General features: G+C 42.8%; 1 protein-coding gene across 1 annotated transcript in view; it reads right to left on the bottom strand.

Annotated features, from left to right (window-relative positions):
- LOC145400993 (cilia- and flagella-associated protein 58-like) overlaps positions 1 to 20,181 on the bottom strand; it is a 234,544-nt gene that overhangs the window by 193,401 nt on the left and 20,962 nt on the right. The window contains exons 2-5 of the mRNA XM_080273351.1: positions 18,409 to 18,491; positions 17,791 to 17,958; positions 14,899 to 15,085; positions 14,524 to 14,661 (exon numbers count right to left, since the gene is read on the bottom strand). Coding sequence (XP_080129477.1) covers positions 14,524 to 14,661; positions 14,899 to 15,085; positions 17,791 to 17,958; positions 18,409 to 18,491 — 576 coding nt within the window. The remainder of the gene's footprint in view (positions 1 to 14,523; positions 14,662 to 14,898; positions 15,086 to 17,790; positions 17,959 to 18,408; positions 18,492 to 20,181) is intronic.

The raw sequence follows: 20,181 nt of genomic DNA, 5'->3' as shown, positions 1-20,181 counted from the left end.
ATTCCTTCTCTGCACATCCCCAAAACCAATCATGTTTACAGGCCGCTCTGCTCTCTCTATTCCCATTCATCAGGCTTTCAAAATATTCTTTCCATCTGGTCCTTACGTCAACTCCCTGGGTTAGTAACCTACCACCTTCACCTTTCACACTATCACATTTCTTTCCGCTTTCACTTCTACATTTCCGTACCTCTTTCCAGAATAACTTCCTATTTTCAGAGTAGTTCGCATTCATTTTTCTTCCTTTATCATCATTTACCTCCTTCTTTTTCCTCTTCACTAGTCTCTTTACACGCTTCGTGCTCTCGATATACTCAGTTCTTCATTCAGCTAAACCCCTATCCTGTAACCACTTTAGCCACTTCTTCCTCTTTTCCTCCGCCGTTCTCTTAACCTCCTCATCCCACCTTGCCGTACCTTTCTTCTTTGTTGATACTCTTGCCACACCACACACCGCTTTAGCATTCCTGACTAAGCAATCCCTATATGCATTCCACAGGCTGTCTAGATCAAATTCATTCCAGTTCACTGACTCTAACTCGTCCTCTACTTTGGTCTTGTAATCATCTGCCACTTCTTTGATCCTCAGCTTCTCAACTTTCAGTCTTTCACCCTGACTGCTCTTCTCTCTCTTGATTCACCTCACTTCTCTCAGCTTGATCTTGCATACCACAATCATATGATCTGACAGACTTCCACATCGTCTTCTCACAGCCCTCGAATCAGCAACCATTCCCATCATCGACCTCTCTATGAGCACGTAATCTATCAAGCTTCTTTCAACACGATCCCCGTTTCCTCTATACCATGTACTGTATATTTATGTGCATCTTTGTTTTTGAAATACGAATTACAAATGCACAACCTCCTCTCCTGACACATATCCTTTAGTCGATTCCCATTATCATTCTCTCCTGGCACTCCATAACAACCCATTATGTCATCCTCTGGATCAGTGCCTACTCTTCCGTTCATATCCCCCATCCCGATCACCTTATAGCTCCTGGGCATTTCTCCCACTACTTCAACCAGCTTATCCCGAAACTTGTCTTTCTCTCACTCCTATCCTCACACGGTGCATATGCTACAATCACTGCCACTTACACCTTCTCAAACTTGAACTTAATATACATACACCTCGAGCTGACACATTTGTAGTCTCTCATTCCACTCTGTCACACCTCATTCATCAACAAAGCAACTCCTTCCTTGCATCTTCCTCTCCCATTCATTCCCGATCTTACACATTTCACACCCTCCCACTCCTCCACTTCGCACCCTTTCATCTTAGTTTCACACAATGCCATCACAGCATATCTCGCACTCTTGAACACATTCACCACTTCCACCCTCTTGCTCTCCTCATTCACACCTCTCACATTCCACATGGCCACACGAGTCTGCCCATTTGGTTGGGGTCCTGGCCAGGTATTGGGCCCTCCAAGGCTCTCTGAAACGACTACCGTACCATGACTAAGTGATTTTGGATAGGGGAATCTGGGACACACTTAACCCTGCCAGAAACCCCAGTTATATGGTTACCACCCAGGGTAGTAAATGATTTCCTGGGTACAGGAAACTATTTGGCTTGTCACTCAGTGTAGAGCTCATATGGCATCACTCTACATTGAGTGAGCGGATGATGGGCGCCCCCACCTACCACTTGTTTGTTGAAGTAACTGCTGAGATGGACGTTGCGGGAACTCAATGGAAAGGTGAAGGATGGAATCGTCAGCGTATGAGTGGATAGGGTTAGACGTACAGCTTAGAAGGTCATTGATGAATAAAAGGAAGAAAGTTGGTGATTAAACAGAGCCCTGAGGAACACCACTGTTGATAGATCTAGGAGAAGAACCGTGGTCGTCTACAACAGCAGCTATAGAACGACCTGAGAGGGACCTATAGATGAAGGCACAAATAGAAGGATAGAAACCGTAAGAGGCCAGTGAGATGTCAGGTGCAATGGCAAAACTTTTGCTGAAGTCCCGAAAAGAGGATGAAAGGTAGGTAAGAAGATTGCCAGTGGAGCGTCCCTGACGGAACCCGTGCATACCGACGATTGGAACGAAGGTTGTGATAGGAAAGATGCTTTAAAAGTTTTCTGTTAAGAACAAACTCGAAAACTTCTGAGACACAGGATGTTAAAGCAACTGGGCGATAGTTAGAGGGTTGGAAATGGTCACCCTTCTTTGGGACTGGCTGAATAAAAACAAACTTCCAGCAAGAAGGAAAGGTAAAAGTTGATAGACAAAGGCGAAAGAGTTTACCTAGGCAGAGTTTAAGCAGAGAAGTACAGTTCTTGAGAACAACAGGAGGGACCCCATCAGGCTCATATGCCTTGTTAGTACTGAGGCCAGTGATGGCAGAAGATACTTCAGTTGAAGAAATTTTAATGTCAGCCATGAGGAAGTTAGAGGGGGGAAGTGATGGACGAACAACACCGAAATCATTTAAGGTGGAATTGGAAGAGAAAGTTTGAGCGAAGAGATCTGCTTTATCAGTAGAAGAAGAAGCTACTGAGCCATTACAGTGGAAAAGAGGAGGGAAGGATGATGAGGTAAAGTTGTTAGAGAGGTTTTTGGCAAGGTGCCAGAAGGAGCGGGAAGAATTCGAGTTGGAGAGCTGAGATCATTTAGTACGGATGAAATTATTTTTAGAAGAGCGAAGAACAAACTTAGCACGATTCCGGGCAGAAACATAAACAAGATGTGATTCAGGGGTGGGTTGGCTCTGATACCTTTTATAGGCCTTCTCCTTGTTGTGGACAGCAATAGAACAAGCGTGATTAAACCAGGGCTTTTTTTTGCATCAGTCAAAGGATATGAGAACAGAATGTATGCTTCTGTGCCCGAGAGAATAACCTCCGTAATGCGCATGGCACACTCAGATGGCTCCCAGTCATGGAAACAATGATCATTCCAGGGTAAATCAATCAGCAGCTCCAAAATGCCGCAACCGACGTTTCGCTGGAGGGTCCACAGGCCGTAATGGAGCAATGGGACAGGTTAAAGTGATAAGGTTGCGATCAGAGGAGCCCAACGGAGAGGAAGGATTAACAGCCTAAGCAGAAGGATTAGTTGTAAAAAGGTGGTCAAGTATGTTGGAACTCTCTCCAAGGCTGTCAGGGATACGGGTAGGGTGTTGTACAAGCTGCACTAGGTAATTATGGATAGAAAAAAATGTAGGCATGTTCACCAGGTGCAGGATAGACGCTGGTAAAGAATGGTTGATGTGTTTAATACCACTGGGATATTTATTGTAACTTTAGGATAAAAAAGCTGAAACAAAATGTGTAGCTCATGTTCTAGTAAGAATACTCTGCACCAACGTTTTTCCTACAAGCCCTTCACTAAGTACTTTGTTCAGTGCCAAAAGACATTATGGTGAAAAAGCATACATGGTTAGGACAATGGAGCAGTTGGAGAGGCAGCCGGGGTGGCCTTGGCCACCCCTGATATATGTGTGGCCACCCCAACAGTAACATAGCAAATGTGTGTGTGAGGGGGGTGGGAAGGCGCCAGCCTTCCACAAATCGCTGACGCTCCCCCTCCCTATACGTCCCCCACTCAGCCCACGACCCAGTGATGTCCGTCTAAAGGGTACTGAACATGCAAGAACTGAAAATACCAGTATGTGCAAGTTTGTAAACAAGTTTTCGTTCAGCCACAAAAATTGAAGAATAAATTCATTCCCAGACATAGACAAGGAAAGGATAAATATATTTACTAATTTTCTGTACTGTACAATGTAGACATCGTAATTTATATATTAATGTAGAGAAGTTGGTAGAGGAGTTTGGAAGGGTGTGTGAAAGGAGGAAATTGAAAGTAAATGAAAATAAGAGTAAAGTGATGAAGTGTACGAGGTTGATGGATGGTAGGGGGATGAATATAGTTTTGAATGGTGAGTTGCTTGAGGAGGTATATTGTTTTAAATATCTAGGGTCACATGTTGCTGTGGATGGAAGAATAGCTGCAGAAGTGAAGTCTAGAATAATGAAGTAGGAAAGGTGCTGGGAGGAATGAAAAAAGTGTTTAAATGTCGTTCGCTTAGAATGAATGTAAAGAGAAGGCTGTATGAGGGTGTTGTGGTACCGACTGCGTTATATGGGGCTGAAACATGGAATATGGGTGTAGCAGAGAGGAAAAGTTTGAATGTAATGGAGATAAGGTGTCTGAGGAGTATGTGTGGAGTGACGCGTATGGATCGGGTGCGAAATAATGAAGTGCGAAGGAGAACTGGAGTTGTTCGGGAGATGGCTGGTAGAGTTGAGCAGAGGGTGTTGCAATGGTTTGGGCATATGGAGAGAATGGATAATGAGCGATTGGTGAAAAAGATAACTAGATCTGATGTGAGAGGTGTAAGGCTGAGAGGAAGACCACGAATAGGATGGATGGACAGTGTGAAGAGAGCGCTGGATGCGAGAGGGATGTCTGTTGAGCAAGGAAGAGTGGCTGTGCGTGACAGAAATAAATGGAGAGAAACTATGAATGAATAAGTGATGACGCAGCCCTGAGGGGATATTCTCCCGCATTTGGTCTGATCAGCTAGTCAGGTCAGGTGCGGGTAAGGGGATGGATCTGTTATGATGTGGCAGGGGTAAACCAGTTCTGCTCTCGGGCCCTGCTGCGGATGTCACTGATTGCATTGCGCAGTTGACCCTTGTGCGGTGTGGTGCGGTGAGGATCTGTCCATTCTTCCCTTTGGGGCTAAGATGCGAATGAATGTGTTTGAATGGATGAGTAAATGGGGAGTGTGTCGTCCTGTCTCGGCTACCTCCCTTTCCTTGGGGGAAGCAGCCTAGGTATATAGATAGATAGATAGATTTTCTGTTCAGTGCAATTTCTCCCCCCCCCTCTCTCTCATTATATACTCCTCCCCCCGTGGTCAAATTGCTTGCTACGCCGCTGTGACCCAAATGTACAGGGAAACCTCCTCGGACCCCTCAAAGTTCTTGAGCTACCACATGATTATGCTTGGCCACCACATTTTTAGAATCCCATCAGTGACCTTGATTAGGATATCTGCATTGCTCCTTGACAATAACTGAAGACACTACTGTGGGAGACCCTATTTATAGTTGGGAAATCCATCAAATGACAGCTGAGAGGCAAGGTAGCAGCGTAAGAGCACCATATTACCTTTTTAGGACATATCGTTGACAGGACAGAAAATAGGGGGATTTTATCATTAAGCACCGAGTGTTACAAAAGTGGAGAGGTATAAGGACCCAGGCAAAACTTATGAAGTGGTTGAAGAAAGTCTGGTCGCTATGAACACTTTAATCAAAACGAATGAGGACTGTAAGTTGATAAAATACTACAGGAGTTTTGTTGCATGTCGTTTATAAAAAGTCGCGCTATCGTACTGTACCTAGCTCTTAGAGAAACAATAGTGTAGCCACAGAAGTAGCAGTGACACTGACTAATTACCTTGAAATATTCGATATCCCTAGCCACCACAGTGCCAGCACAAATTTTGAGGGGGAGACTCCTTTACGGTTTTCCTTGAAACCCTCCAACCTCCCCCATAATCAGACTTGGTTATCTCATCTTTTATATATCCCAGATGTGTCTCTATACAGAAGACTGTAGGTGATAAACTCTATAACGATTTAAAGGTATGCCGAGATGACAGTAAATCTTTAGCTACGGTTAGGCACCATTCATCCTCAACAATGGAATAACAAGGTGGTAATTCACAGGTGACTGTTCTAGGCATTACAATTCCATCAGAAAAAATTTATACAAAAATCCAAGCTGTGTGTGGAGTTCTTATTCACGACTAGCCATTTACTGTCGCTTTTGTCTGGCAGCGGATTTTTGTACTTGCGGGCCTTATGAGTTGCCCAGTTATATGTATAAACATTTTCCTCATTAATATTTGGTTAAATAAAGGAATGGTCTCCTTTTTCTTTATAAGAGAGAAACATGGATGTGATTAGACTATTTTTTTTTTCCATCGGTCACTGCAAGTCCATTGTCGTGTAAGGAAAAGTTATCATCATGGAGGTTGAACATTTAATCAATTTAGCTCGGGAGCACCTTGCTCTAGATCCAAGTCATCGTAGTCATCTAGAACCTGTGTCTGCCCAGTGGAGGGACAGTATTGCTAAACCGAACTTTACAGGTAACTGTGAATACTCACTGACTATACATTACATACACAACACAGGTTACTTACCAGTAATATAGCATCCTGATGAAATAGCTAATATTACGTTGTCATTGAGAAGCAAAAGACTGATTTGAATCACTTCACTTTTATACATTTACGAAGTCCACAAAGTTTCTCAAAGTAATAGTGATTATAATGATGAAATAATTAATAGAGACTTATTCAAAACCCTTTACCACAGATCTTTCCCTCCAGCGTGAAATTAGTCATAAGGTAGAGAGAATGAAATTTAAAAAATACGTAATCGGACTGAGTGAGTTGAACATTATCAGAATATAAATGGAAATATGAGCCTTTATGTCAGTGATTAATGCATTCACATATCTAGAAGCAATGATATACCATAAACTACAATGAAAATACTCCCAGCATTTTGCATCTAATTTAATCTCCAACCTGAGGCATGCCAATATAGTTTCAGCGACCCACATCCTTTCAATCTCCAGTCCCCCTCAGTTTTCGTTGAGAAATATAGTTAATGTCAAACGTTTTTCTATTCTGATTTATAGATACCAATGAATGCTATTCCATGACCTCAGTTATAGACTTTTATATAATATCTAAGTAACTGACTGTACATCCCTCATCTTCCCTCTCCCGCCTCGTCACTGGAGGCTCGAAACTTGCGTCGACTAAGCGCGGGGTTTGCACTCAGGAAGAGAATGGATTTACAACGCTCATTGACAACAGGTATACAGGTGCCAAAGAAAGTCTTTGAAAGTAAGATGAAGGGTAACGTTGGTAGAAAGACCTGTGATATGGAAGAGGGGAGTGGGACTATTTTGGTTAGAGAAAAGGAAGTGGAAGAAGAGTATGTGAAAGAGATATGCGAGAAGAAAGTAGACTGGAGAGTGTTTTGTCCTGGCCGTCCCCTGCCGGAGGATTCCCAGGTGGTAGCAAGACGCCAGAGATAATGATGATGATAAATATTATTATTATGATGACAAGCATGGCGGAGTGTGAGGGTTGAGAGTATGACACTACATCCCTAAATATCAATAGACGATGTCTTCATTATAAGAATACAGAAGCTGTAAAGATACATGTCTAAAGGCAACATATACCGAAATGTGGCATCCAGTAGTTTAGCCAGGTCTACACAAATTAGGGGCCAAGTCCTATTCTGGAGGAGGTGGGGCCACTACTACACAGTAGGCACATAGTAAATAATCCGAAATTTCAATTGGAGGCTAATGGGAAGCCAAGGGCCTGACTGGGGCGGCCAAGCTTCCCCAGGCCCCACGCAGCTACGCCACTAAACGCATCCACAACCTGTTATGTGCCGGAATGATGGGGAGGAATAGAAATACTGAAATCAGCAGTGTTAGCCATTAATATAAGGCTATTGTTCGTGTGCAGTAGTCTAACGAGGAGTGTCCCAGTTGTTAAGATAACAACATCCAGCCGCCGTGATGCATGGAGAGTGGTGGTGAAGAGGCATGGGACTCTTCAAGCGCATAATCATTGATGTATGGAACTGAAGGCAGCTGGATCAGGACGATGAGGTGTTGGTGATAGGAAGAGGAGGTGGGCTTCCACTCCTTTTCTTCTCAGGAAACCATTTCAAGATAAGTCCATCTGTTCATCTGGGAAAGGTCACTGATGAGAGTGCTTTCTTTTTTAGATGTAAAGGTATAACTCACTATAAAGTGCCATTATATATATGACAGTGGCGGAAAATAATTATAGCTTTAAAGGAATAATCATGCTACATTTGGCTGTTCTGCTTACACACATATTAGACTTGTCATGAAATCCAAGCTTATTGACTTATAAAGTTCTCTGGTCCTACTGCTTTCTCCCACTTCCTCCATCCAACTCTGTGTAAAACAGGGCCATCCGTGTGAATCTTGAGATACAAGAGACCTTGGTAAAGTCCAGTTTATTAATTTTTACTGGGTTGTAGGTCCCTCCTCCTCTCATCACCCCCTTTCCCCAAGGTGCATCACATCTTTTGGAAGCCATATCTTAATAGCATGGACCAGACTACTATTTTTCAAGATTCATTAAAGTATGAAATAGTGTTCGATCATGCGTGGACAAACTGAGCCTGTTCTTTAAAGGGGTGATGGGGAGAGAGACAGAACCTCGGAAATTAGAATAAGCTTGACCTTTAAAACAAACATATTGCATCTGTTAATATGCAGAACCAAAGTTGATTTGCTTACTGACATGGTGACTACAAAACATGATGCGTCAGGAGTGCAAGGGAAGGGGGGTGGGGGTTTGAACCTTGAAGAACAGTAAGATTTACCTTATCATAGGCGTATGTTGTGTGGACAGTTGTACAACTACAGGTGGCCAAGTTACTGAGATATTGTGTCCACAAACTGTGATGATGGGCAGCGGATCTGGCAGACAAAGAGTCAGCGGCAGGATGCTGTTAAACCATAATATATTTACATTCACCAAAGACCACCATACACACTAGAGTCTTGAGTCCTGGTTCTTGCTAAGTACGCTTTGCCACTATTCTGTCTGTTACGGTTTTCATGCTGTTACCAAAGTGATTAGTAGGCTAGCAGATGGGACTGGTGGGGCTCATATGAGGTGTTTCTCTTTTGGAAGACTGAACCTCTTCCTATGATTTAAAATTAGTGTGCTACAGTATCTTACACTGCGTTCTCTGTTCGCCGTGCTCAGTTACAATTCACATAATATGACCATAAGTTATAATATCTATCTAAAGGGCAATGTAGAGGCCATGTACTGCAATCCAACGTACTGATTTGTTTTACACTGACAACATTCTCACAAAACAAATGTGGAGACAAAGGGCCTCCATTTTCCCAGTGGGTTGAGAACACCGAAAGGCCTTTGCCTTCTCTCAGGGCTTTGTCACCGTCTGTCTTTGGTAATCTTCCTTACTGGTCTCTCCAGTGAACGATGACAGAAAAAAACAGGTATTTGCAGGGTGAAATACCCATTTTCCTCTCGCACTGAGAACGACGGAGATACCAGACACTTCCTTTAATGTATGAGAAATACCTCCTTCTCCTCTTCACATCACCCTACATGACCACCATGGCGTACAAAGCTCTTTTAGCAGCTTGTCTGACGTCACAGTGGTCGTAACCTAGGGATGTCGCCGCATAAACTACTACAAAGTTCAAAATGTAAACATTACATTAGAAAGCAATGGGGAGGTTTCTTTGCCCTTATGGTACTTAGGTAGGTGGGGGGGGGGGCCCATCATCCACCCACTTAATGTAGCGGTACTCTATTTTTGGGTAGATCTACACTGAGTGGCAAGCCAAATTCTTTCCTGTAAACCAGGAAATCATTTACATCGCTGGTTGGTAACCTTATAACCAACCAACACGTTTTCCCTACGTGACAGCAAGTGGGTTGGCGGACGGTCTGTGCCTCTCCCTGGAAAACAACTAACTAAAAATACGAACAAAAAATCTCAGACCAGGAGTGACCAACAGGTGACGACTAAGGACCGAACAAAGAACGTGGTACGGATTGCAACATGGTATGTAGGGGGGTGCGAATGACGAAGTGAAAGAGTGAGATTGTCCAGGTGCTTGAGGATGCAAACGTGGATGTATGTGAAATAACTGAGACAAAATGGAGAGGTGAGACTGTGACAGAATGGGAGTATGGATGGGGTATATGCGCGTGAGTAGGTGAGAATGAGAGGGCAAAAGAAAGTTTGTATTGTTGTGTGCAAGAGATGGACGAGGAATATAAGAGAATAGTGATCCGTTGGCTCAAGGATTGTGTGGGTAAGATTGAAAGTTGGATTACAAATATGGGCGACTGTGTGTGTGTATGAGCCAAAGCAGGATCGTGCAAGCAGAGTGAAAGATGTTCTGGACAAATATGGACGCATGCATGGAAAAGTTTGAAAGGAATGAGAGAGTGTTTTTGACTGGCGATATGAATGGAAAAGTAGGGAATGTGAAGGTGGATGGAGTAGTTGGTGACTGGGGTGTGCCTGCAAAAGTGGATGAAAATGGCAGTGCTCTAGTGGACATTTGTGCCGGGAGGGGGTTGGTCATTGCAAATACCCTCTTTAGCCACAAAATGATCCACAGGTATACGTGCGAGTGATAAGAAGGGTGGGTGGTGAACTGAATGAACGGAAGGCAATGATTATGTGTGTGTGGATGATAGAATGAGACGGTGTGTAACGGATGCAAAAGCGTACAGAGGTTAGGGGAGTGGACTTTCTAACCAACACTTAGTGGTGGAGAAAGTCAAGGTTCAAATGAATTGGAGGAGTAGAGGAACGGAAAAACAGGAGGAAGTAGTTCATACAGGGAGGGTAGGAAGGTTGTAAGAGGATGGAAAAAAGAAAGAATATAAGAGAGAAGTGGAGGAGCGATTGGGTAAATATGATCTGGAGCAAACGGGAGTCGTGGAAGGTGTGTTCAAGATTTTCACAGCAGAAATCTGTGCAGCATGTGAGATGGTGTACTGGGTGAAGAGAAGACGAAAAGGGGCGCAAGGAACAGCATGGTGGAATGAAAAGGTGAGACAGGCTGTGGCACAAAAGAAGAAACCATATAGTGAGTGAAAGAGAAACAGAGCTGTAGAGGAAGTTGAGAAACGGAAGAGAGAGCTATATGTAGAGAGGGAGAGAGAGGCGAAAAGATTAGTAAGAAAGAGTAAGAAGAAAGTGTATGAGGAGTTTGGAAGGAATTTGAGTGTCAAGTGGAAGGAATATAAGAAGATGTTCTGGGAAGAGGTAAAAAGAGTTAGACAGAGGGATAAAGAAGTAAGTCGGGGATTGAAAGGTATAAAGCTTTTAGATCAGATAATGAAGGTAATGGAGAGAGTTCTAGAAGGTATGATTAGAGAAAGAGTGAATATTGATGAGATGCAGTTTGGGTTTATGTCAGGCAGGGACACCACTGATGCCATATTCATTGTTCGACAGCTTCAAGAAAAATATATTAGGAAGAAAAGGAATCTGTATTTTGTTTTTGTTGATTTGGAAAAGGCCTTTGACAAAGTCCCTAGAGAGGTGGTGAAGTGGACGATGAGAAAGCTTGGCTTGGAGGAGTGGCTGGTTAGAGTGGTTATGGGTATGGATGTGGGTTCTCGCACCCAGGTAAGAGTGAATGGGGATTTGAGTGATGAGTTTTCAGTGAATGTTGGTGTGAATCAGGGGTTAGTTTTGAGTCCCGTGTTGTTTATCATGGTACTTGAAGCCCTCTCACGTGACTTCAGAAACGGACTCCCGTGGGAGATGTTGTATGCTGATGATTTGGTGTTGATTGCAGAGAACGAAAGGGAGGCGGAGGAAAGGTTTAGGAAGTGGAGAGATGGTGTGGGGAGCAAGGACTTAATGGTAAATGCAGATAAAACAAAAGTGATGATATCTATGGTTGGTGGCGGTACTGTCAAAGACGAGGGAAAGTGGCCACGTGCAGTTTGCCACAAGGGCGTGGGAAGTAACTCCATCTTGTGCAGTGTTTGTGATAAATGGGTGCACACGAGATGTAGTGGTATCAGAGGTAGACTGTGAGATAATGCTGATTTTATTTGTGCGGCGTGTCGGGGAGAGCAGATGGAGACTGTCAGGCGTGAAAGGATTGAACTTGCTGATGAGTCTCTTGAGTGTGTGGAAGAGTTTTTTTTTCATTTGGGAGACATGTTGTGTGCTGGAGGTGGGGCTGGAGCTAGCTCCTTGGCTACGGTGAGAAGTGGTTGGAAGAAGTTCAGGGAGCTGTTGCCTCTCCTGACGTTGAGAGGACTCTCCCTACGTGCTAAGGGGTCTTTGTATCCAGCGTGTGTAAGGAGTGTAATGCTGTATGGTAGTGAGACCTGGGTAGTAAAGGAGAAAGATATTCGCTGGCTCAGACGTACAGAAATGACAATGATTAGGTGGGTGTGCAGTGCGTCCCTGCGTGCAAGGCCTGGGGGGGGGGGGCGGCTGGGTTTACGATGGAGGAGTTGAGAGGTAGTATGGGACTGGAGTGTATTGGTGTTGTGATGAGGAGAGGTAGACTGAGGTGGTTTGGGCATGTGGAGAGGATGAGGGATGATAATTGGTCGCAGAAGGTGAGAAGTGTTAATATTGGGGGTGGGGTTGTGAGGGGTAGACCGAGAAAGACGTGGGACGAGGTCATTAAGTGTGACCTCAGGGTTAAGGGACTGAACAGGGAGGCTGCAATAAATCGTGCAGCATGGAGAGCCGCCATTAGGTGACTAGGGCCGACGCATGCAAGCATGTTGGAGCCTTCAAAATCGAAAACGAAAACGTAAAACGATATTGCTAGTGGAGAAGGAAGGAAAAGTGAGCAGATGGAGAAAGCACTTTAAGGAATTGTTAAACATAGAGAACGAAAGTAATGCGAGTATAAGTGGGTGGGGAATGGCTGGGAGGAGGAGGGAGGTGAGAAGAGAGAAAGAAATCGGTAGGATGGAAGTAGTGGAAGCAATGAAGAAATTCAAAATGGGGAAAGCCCCAAGGACTGATGAAGTGTGTGGTGAAATGCTGAAGCATAGGGTAGAGATAGTAGTGCAATGGATACGGAAGATATGCAGATTGGCCTGGGAAGAACGTAGAGTCCCGGAGGATTGGGTGTACAAAGGAAAGGGGAAAAAAGAAGTGTGTGGTAATCATAGGGACATTTGTCTTCTTAGTGTAATAGGAAATGTATTTGGTAGGATACTTATTCACAGAGTTAGGTAAATAACAGAGGAATTAGTTGGAGAAGAACAAAGAGGTTTTAGGAAGGAAAGAGGTTGTGTAGAACAGATATTCATTCTTAGGCCTTTAGTAGAAAAGTTTCTAGAAAAGGGAGAGAAGCTGTACGCAGCCTTCATGGATTTGGAGAAAGCATATGACAGGGTGAATAGACAAAGAATGTGGAAAGAATTAAGGATATATGGAGTAAATGGGAAGTTGCTGAATGCTACAAAGAGTATTTATGAGGGGGCTAAGGCTTCAGTGCGTATGGATAGTGAACTGAGTGAATTTTTCTATTTGAATGTTGGATTGAAACAGGGATGTGTCATGTCCCCATGGTTGTTCAATCTGTAGGCTATATGGATGGCGTTATAAATGAGATACAAGGTAAGGCAGTGGATGTTGAAGCGACCCTAATGAGAGAGGGCAGTGTTTGAAAACTCCCTGTACTATTGTTTACAGATGCTACTGTATTGTTAAGTGAAGACGAAGAGGAACGACAAGGCTTAATGAATGTGTCTGGGAGTGTGTGTAAGAAAAGAATCTAAAGGTAAATTTAGGGAAGAGTAAAGTTATGGTCTTTGAGAGATATGAAGTCACTGAAAGTACAGCGATGCTGGATAAGGAGGAAATGGAAAATATGAGTGCATTTAAGTACTTGGGTAGTATGATGAGTAAGGATGGAAGTTTAGAGGGTGAAGTGCTTGAAAAGGTACAACAGGGAAGAAAGGTTGGTGGTTCTTTGAAAGCATTGATAAGGAACAGGGAAGTGAGCATGGAAGTAAAAAAAAAAGTCGCTGCATGACAGTATTGATACCAACTCTAACGTATGGAAGTGAAGCTTGGACCTTGTTGGAAGGACACAAGTCAATAGTCAGTGCAGTAGAAATGAGTTATCTGAGAGAACCATGTAGGAGTTACATGGAGAGACAGACTGAGAAATGAGGAAATAAAGGAACGCTGTGGTGTGGATGTGGATGTGTTAGAAAGCGTTAGGAGAAACACACTGAAGTGGTTTGGCCTTGTGGAGAGGATGGAGAGCGACAGACTAACGAGGAGAGTGTATTTGAGTGAGGTGGAGGGGGGGAAGGAAGGATGAGGCCAAGGATGAGATGAAGGGAAGGAGTGGAGAGGTGTATGAGAGAGGGGGGTGTGAGCTGGAAGCAGGACATTGAAGTGGCATTGGACAGGGCGACATGGAGGCGATTTGTTTCTACGCACCCCTTACGGGATAAAGGCGTCTGGCAACAGAATTGTATTTAGCGGAATTATGAACACTATAATGGAGGTTGCAGAGAGAAGCTACCCATCACCCAGAGACTGTCTCATCTCCCTCACTGAGAGAACCCCCCATCCCCCTTTTCTCTCTCTCTCTCTCTCTCTCTCTCTCTCTCTTTTGGCACTGCAAAAGATAAAGGTAGGGGTCAGATGCCATGAGGCGCTTACCCGCGGTGCTCATCTTAACACAGGCTTTTGAACCTATGGCGAGTTACTCACCTAATATCCCCGGCATACAAGGCCACTGCATTATCCACGGTACCACAGTTACCTCCCTTAGATGTTACCCTAGGTACCCATTTTACTTACCAACCCACAAAGGGAGGATAGACACCTGAGTTGAGTGACGCCAGGATTTCTAACCGGCAGCTTAGCAGTCACATGATATCTGTATTCGTCGTACCTCCGTACAACTCTCTCACCTTAACTACACTGGCCACATCCTTGTATGATGCCTCAACTCTGGCCAGAATCCTTGACCGATTTTCTACCTCTTTTCGCAACCTCACCACTTCCTCCTTCCCCTCCTCCAGCTGCCGTGTCATGCCCTCACGCTCTTCCTATCGGGCAAAAGAAGGGTGTGAGATTTAAATGAAAGAAAGTGGAGGTGCAGGATATAAAGTACAAAGTTGTTGCTGCCCAGAAAACATTTTTTAGTTCATAATCTACTAACTTCTATACAATTTATAGATTAAGTAAATGTGTTCCCATACAACTTTGCATTGTAGCAGGTTGTTTGCACCTTTGATTGTTAACAAGCGTTTTCCAGTTTCACTCTCCACATCAAGATTTCTTACTTTCTGCATGTCCAGCGCCTTGGTTTTGTCCTCAACTAAAGTATGTAGTTTCCTGACGAAGGTTTGCAAGTTGAGCATTTCCTGGTCAGTGGCCTCAGCCGCCTCGTACTGGGCCCGTAGCTCACCCTCCAGCCACTCACGCTCCCTCTGCTCTTTCTCCACTGCATCTGTCAGAGCCTGATTGTCCCTGTTGTGGTGGAAACTATGATATTTTTGGCAAAGCAGTTACAGTATATCACTACTCCTGCATGTCAGCTGGAAATATGAAATAACTAGAATTATTTTATACATAATATCTATATCTATCCACTGCCAGTCGCCTTAATCCCATAAAGGGTGGCCGCAAACAAAATTAATCGCCTCCATGTCGCCCTCTCCCCCGCCATTTCACTGCCCTCCCCCTAGCTCACGCACCTCCTCTCTCATATACCTCTTCATCCTTCCATCTCATCCTAGCAGCCCCCGTCCCTCTCCCTTTCTCCACTTCACTCACACTCTCCTCGTTAGTCTCTTGCTCTCCATCCTCCCCAATTGGCCAAATACGTAATACATAATACTCGTATACATATACATAATACATATACATACATATACATAATATACATAGGTTTAAAATACGAGTACGCACGCAGAGAGAGAGAGAGAGAGAGAGAGAGAGAGAGAGAGAGCTTTGGAGTGTGATAATTATGTTTGCCAGTGGAGAGAAACTTTAACTGGTGAGAGTTTGAGCATTGCCGTGGAGTGAAAAAAAAAAAAAAAAAAAAAAAACTAGAGTAGAATGTAACTCAAAGGAGAAATTTTATCGTCACTATGGGTCTTCATAAATGACAAAGGACTGAGGAAAAGGGCAGCAAGATTAAAATAAGGTGCTTCAGTGCCCCCATTAACGGATGATTGTTAAATATCTATGGCCTCAGTTTGCAGTGCTGAATGGACGAAGTGGAGATGAGACTGTTGTAAGATAAACATGAGTTACGTAGTTTGAATCGGAAAAAAAAAAAAAACGGAGATTCGTTAAAAAATGTGAAAAGGGAAAGTCTGTTAAATAAGGATGTACAACCAGGACGGGATATAGGGTTTGGAGACTCTGGGCAAACAGTAGGTGGTCGTCGCACAGTTAATCATCGTTAGGCCTATATTAAAAATTTAGGTGTAACTATTTAATATTTTTTCTGTTTTATCACAGTAATGGAGGCTCGTTGCGGTGGTGGCCTAGGAATTTGCTGTACCCCTTGTATCTGGACCTAAAATAATGTGAGTTTAGATGAGATGGCCATATACAATAGAGAGTCTGGTTTTGAATAAGGCGGTGAAAGAATAGCCTATGTATGAGTGATTTTCAGGGAGAGAGGTGGCTTGGAAGGTCAAGGTGGCGGCGGATGGACGTGTAAATTACACATATGAGAAAGTGTGATAAGAAAGGTGAGATAATACAAGAATTACTGAAATGATGGATTAACTATGAGTGGAAATGTGTGACAAGGGCTGCACTCGTTTCTAACTTGGTGGTTTACGTAAGAGACCCTCCTCTCAGGTACTCGTAAAGTTTATAATTCTGTAATAATAATAATAATAATAATATAATAATAATAATAATAATAATAATAATAAAAATAATAATAATAACAATAATAATTTATAATCATCATCATCATCATCATCATCATCATAATTCATGGGTGGGTTATCTTTGAGGAGGAGCCGATAATTTCGAACTACAGTATATGGCCGTGAGACCCACTTCTTTGGGTATTCTTTAAATAGCTCTTCTTCACTTAGGCTTCCCTCTTTATTTCCGGCATCTTCAGTCAGACGACGTATTGTTTATTTCAGTCTTGTTACTTCCCGACAACTTTATTCAGCTTCGAGGAGGTTATTCAAAATGAAGGGGCAAGATACTGCCTTTATTAAGGCTACCCATTTCTTGAGATCTCTTCAAGCTCAATATAATCGTCCAGAGGAACCTAGAATAAAATAATAAAACACGTCACCGGAGAAGGGATATGGGGTTTGGAATATGGGGTTTGGAATATGATACTGAATGAATTTTCACACACACACACACACACACACACACACACACACACACACACATATATATATATATATATATATATATATATATATATATATATATATATATATATATATATCCCATTGGAGCCCAGTGTCCCGAGTATTGGACAGAACTGGGATTTTTCAAGTCTTTATAAAGTAGGGAATCCCCAGGTAGGGACCTATGAGCTTCGCGACTATGAGCCGATAGGCGGAGGGCGGTATGCTTAGTACCCTCCCAGTGCCTTGCCTCGCCCAGCACCCCTGGGATCGAATTTGATATATATATATATATATATATATATATATATATATATATATATATATATATATATATATATATATATATATATATATATATATATATATATATCTGTCCGTTCTACCCTTGGGGCTAAGATGGGAATGAATGTTTTTGAATGGATGAGTAAATGGGGAGTGTGTCGTCCTGTCTCGGCTACCTCTCCTTTCCTTGGGGAAGCAGCCTAGGTATATATATATATATATATATATATATATATATATATATATATATATATATATATATATATATATGCGATAAAGCGTTTTTGTTCAGTAAATTCACAATCAATGGTTGGGGAGTAGTGTACTGTAGGCTATATAATTAGACTGCGGACGTGGAAGAGGGAAGCACATTCTTGTTGCTTTCTTATTTCTCATAATACAGTATTTTGCCTTTGATTTTTAGAAATTTCTTAAAATTCACGAACTAATATGATCCCATGAGTATAGCAATTATGAATGACAAGTGTCAGCTGTGCTATGTCGTTTTGAATTATTATCCGGTTTTTAACTTTCGTCAGACTTTGGGCTTACCTTGTTAGATTCTCAATGCGCTTCTCTAAGTCTCTGCGTGCCATCATGGCCTCAGCCCTGGGTACCGAGGTGGCCAGCTGCTGTGTCAGGGCGGAAATCTGTTCCCGTGCAGCAGCTGTCTCCGAGTGGGCCACTTTAAGCTGTGCTTCCAGTTCCTCCACTGTCACTCTGAAAGGAGAGATTTAGCTACTTGGCCCTATCGTTGTTGTAGACTTGGATAAAGAACATACGTGTTTCAGTTTTAGAAAGAATAATACAAACCTTCACCAACAGACAGAGAGTGTCACAGAGTAGCCCAAGCCGGCAGAACTAGAAATACTGGGGCCACAGGGTTAAGGATTCAGTACTGATCAGGTACAGTATATCAAGTGCCACTAGTTTTTCCATACCAGTACACCAGACACAAAGTTGATGTACGAAGATTAGGAGAGAGAGAGAGAGAGAGAGAGAGAGAGAGAGAGAGAGAGAGAGAGAGAGAGCAAAATTCTGGACAAAAGAGAACGATAATCCTTTCGGGCAAGCTGATGTACTAATAAATCATTCAAACGTTATCACAAGCCCCAGACGTTCCCTAGCTGAAGATGTTGATACATCTAGGTTACGTTGCTGTTTACTTACGTCTCGTCCGACTCTGGCTGTTGACTAGTGGACAAGGATACCGCCACCTCGTCCTTCTGTGCCTCTTCCCCTGGGTTCCCCTCCTAAAAAAGTAAATTATAGCGTTATCATTAATCCATTCACTAACCTGTCAAACATAATGACTTTCACGTTAAGTGCCATACCAGACAAATGTTCACAAAGAGATGTTCACAAATTCGCACTGTTGAAAAGGGGGAGGGGATAAAAGTTCATAACTCGGTATTCTTTGGTCCTGACCATGGCTTTCTTTGGCCCCAACCTACGCATCCTTCAACATTATCTTGGCATCCTTTCTTAAACTTGGCACCCTTAATTTAGTCTTAACCCTCGCATCCTTTGCTCCTAACCTTGACATCCTGCAGAGCCTACTTTTGCATCCCTCATCCACAGTCTTGGCATTTTTCGGTCCTAACCATAACTACCATCAGTTTTAACCTTGGGCATTCTTCGGTTCTAATCGTTTTTATGGATATTGCGTTGACCAAACCTTACGGGACCTCACATAAAAGAGACCCATCTTTCAGTTTTAACACTGGCGTCCTTTGGCCTTAACCTAGGTATCTTTCTATGGATTGGTTGATACTTTACTACTTAATTTGTATCATTGAGTCCTCGCCCCACCGCCAAGAGTAGAGTTGTGAACATTTGTCTTTTTCAGTAGTGCGAACAATTATCATGTGAACATTTGTCTTGTGAGTAAATATCGGTACACTGATATAAGTACTACATGTAACTTCATGTTTCTATAAAGTAAAACATACATTGAGGGTAATGCGGGTGTGTATAGAATTCCGTGCTGATTGTACTTCAGTTATTGTTCTGTCAGGTGGGTATGCAGCGACATGAGTGGAAGATCATAATTCTTTAGGGCAGGTAACAAAAATGATTGTTTTTTGTTCTCGCTTCTGAAAACAATCATGATATGCAACGGAATGCTAAGCATTTGTTGCATAAATATAATGGCTTGAGACACGTAAGATAAATGAGTCAGTGTGCATATAACTTTGTACTAATTTTAAGTCTTTGTACTTCTTAAGCTGGATCCCGCAATGAGGTCTGTCCGACATTCCTACACCCTGACATGACGTGAGGAAGGAGGCTTAGGATTACATGTTGACTAGGTGAGGATCATTTAGCTAGACTTCAGTTTCTACTCAGTCCTAGTCTTCCCACAGACTGCGAAGCGCGACAGCCAAATTTAAAATCCTGCCTGGAGATTCCCGTTTCACTTCTAGTGTTTGTTGACTTTTCAGATGGGAGATAAGCCCCGCCCACTGATGTATCATTATTCAGTCACAGGCTGTGCACAGAACTACTAGAACAGAAATTCCTTGGTGATGATTTACACAGTTTTGCTGCAAGCGCTGATAACCCCTCCTCCCCTTTTATTCAGTGATTCTTCTGAATAACATTATCATTTGTGTCGATTGTAAAAATACTTCAGCGGAAAAAGGTTCAGAAGTGTTTATTCACAGTCGAAAAACATTGAACATTATTAACGTTTAGTCTTTGGCTTTATTCTAGCAACCTATAGATGATTTTGTTCATTTCGGGAGAGAACCTCTGTAGCGAAAGAGATTATCGAGACTATACCTAATTCCTGCATTTCCAAGACCTTATCCTACTGTGAATAAAATCATCTTTACTTAGGAGAAATAACGTGAAAAAATACCTCACTGGACTGAAGGAGTTAAAATTTCGCCGAAATTCCCTTCCGGTTATTTTTCTTTATTCTTAAAACATCAAGAGAAC

The sequence above is a fragment of the Coenobita brevimanus genome, chromosome 54 (assembly GCF_032717465.1).
Source record: "Coenobita brevimanus isolate Jiangsu-jjx chromosome 54, ASM3271746v2, whole genome shotgun sequence".
NCBI lineage: Eukaryota > Metazoa > Arthropoda > Malacostraca > Decapoda > Coenobitidae > Coenobita > Coenobita brevimanus.
The sequence above is the reverse complement of the archived record's forward strand: the minus strand, read 5'-3'. Positions and strand labels throughout refer to the sequence as shown.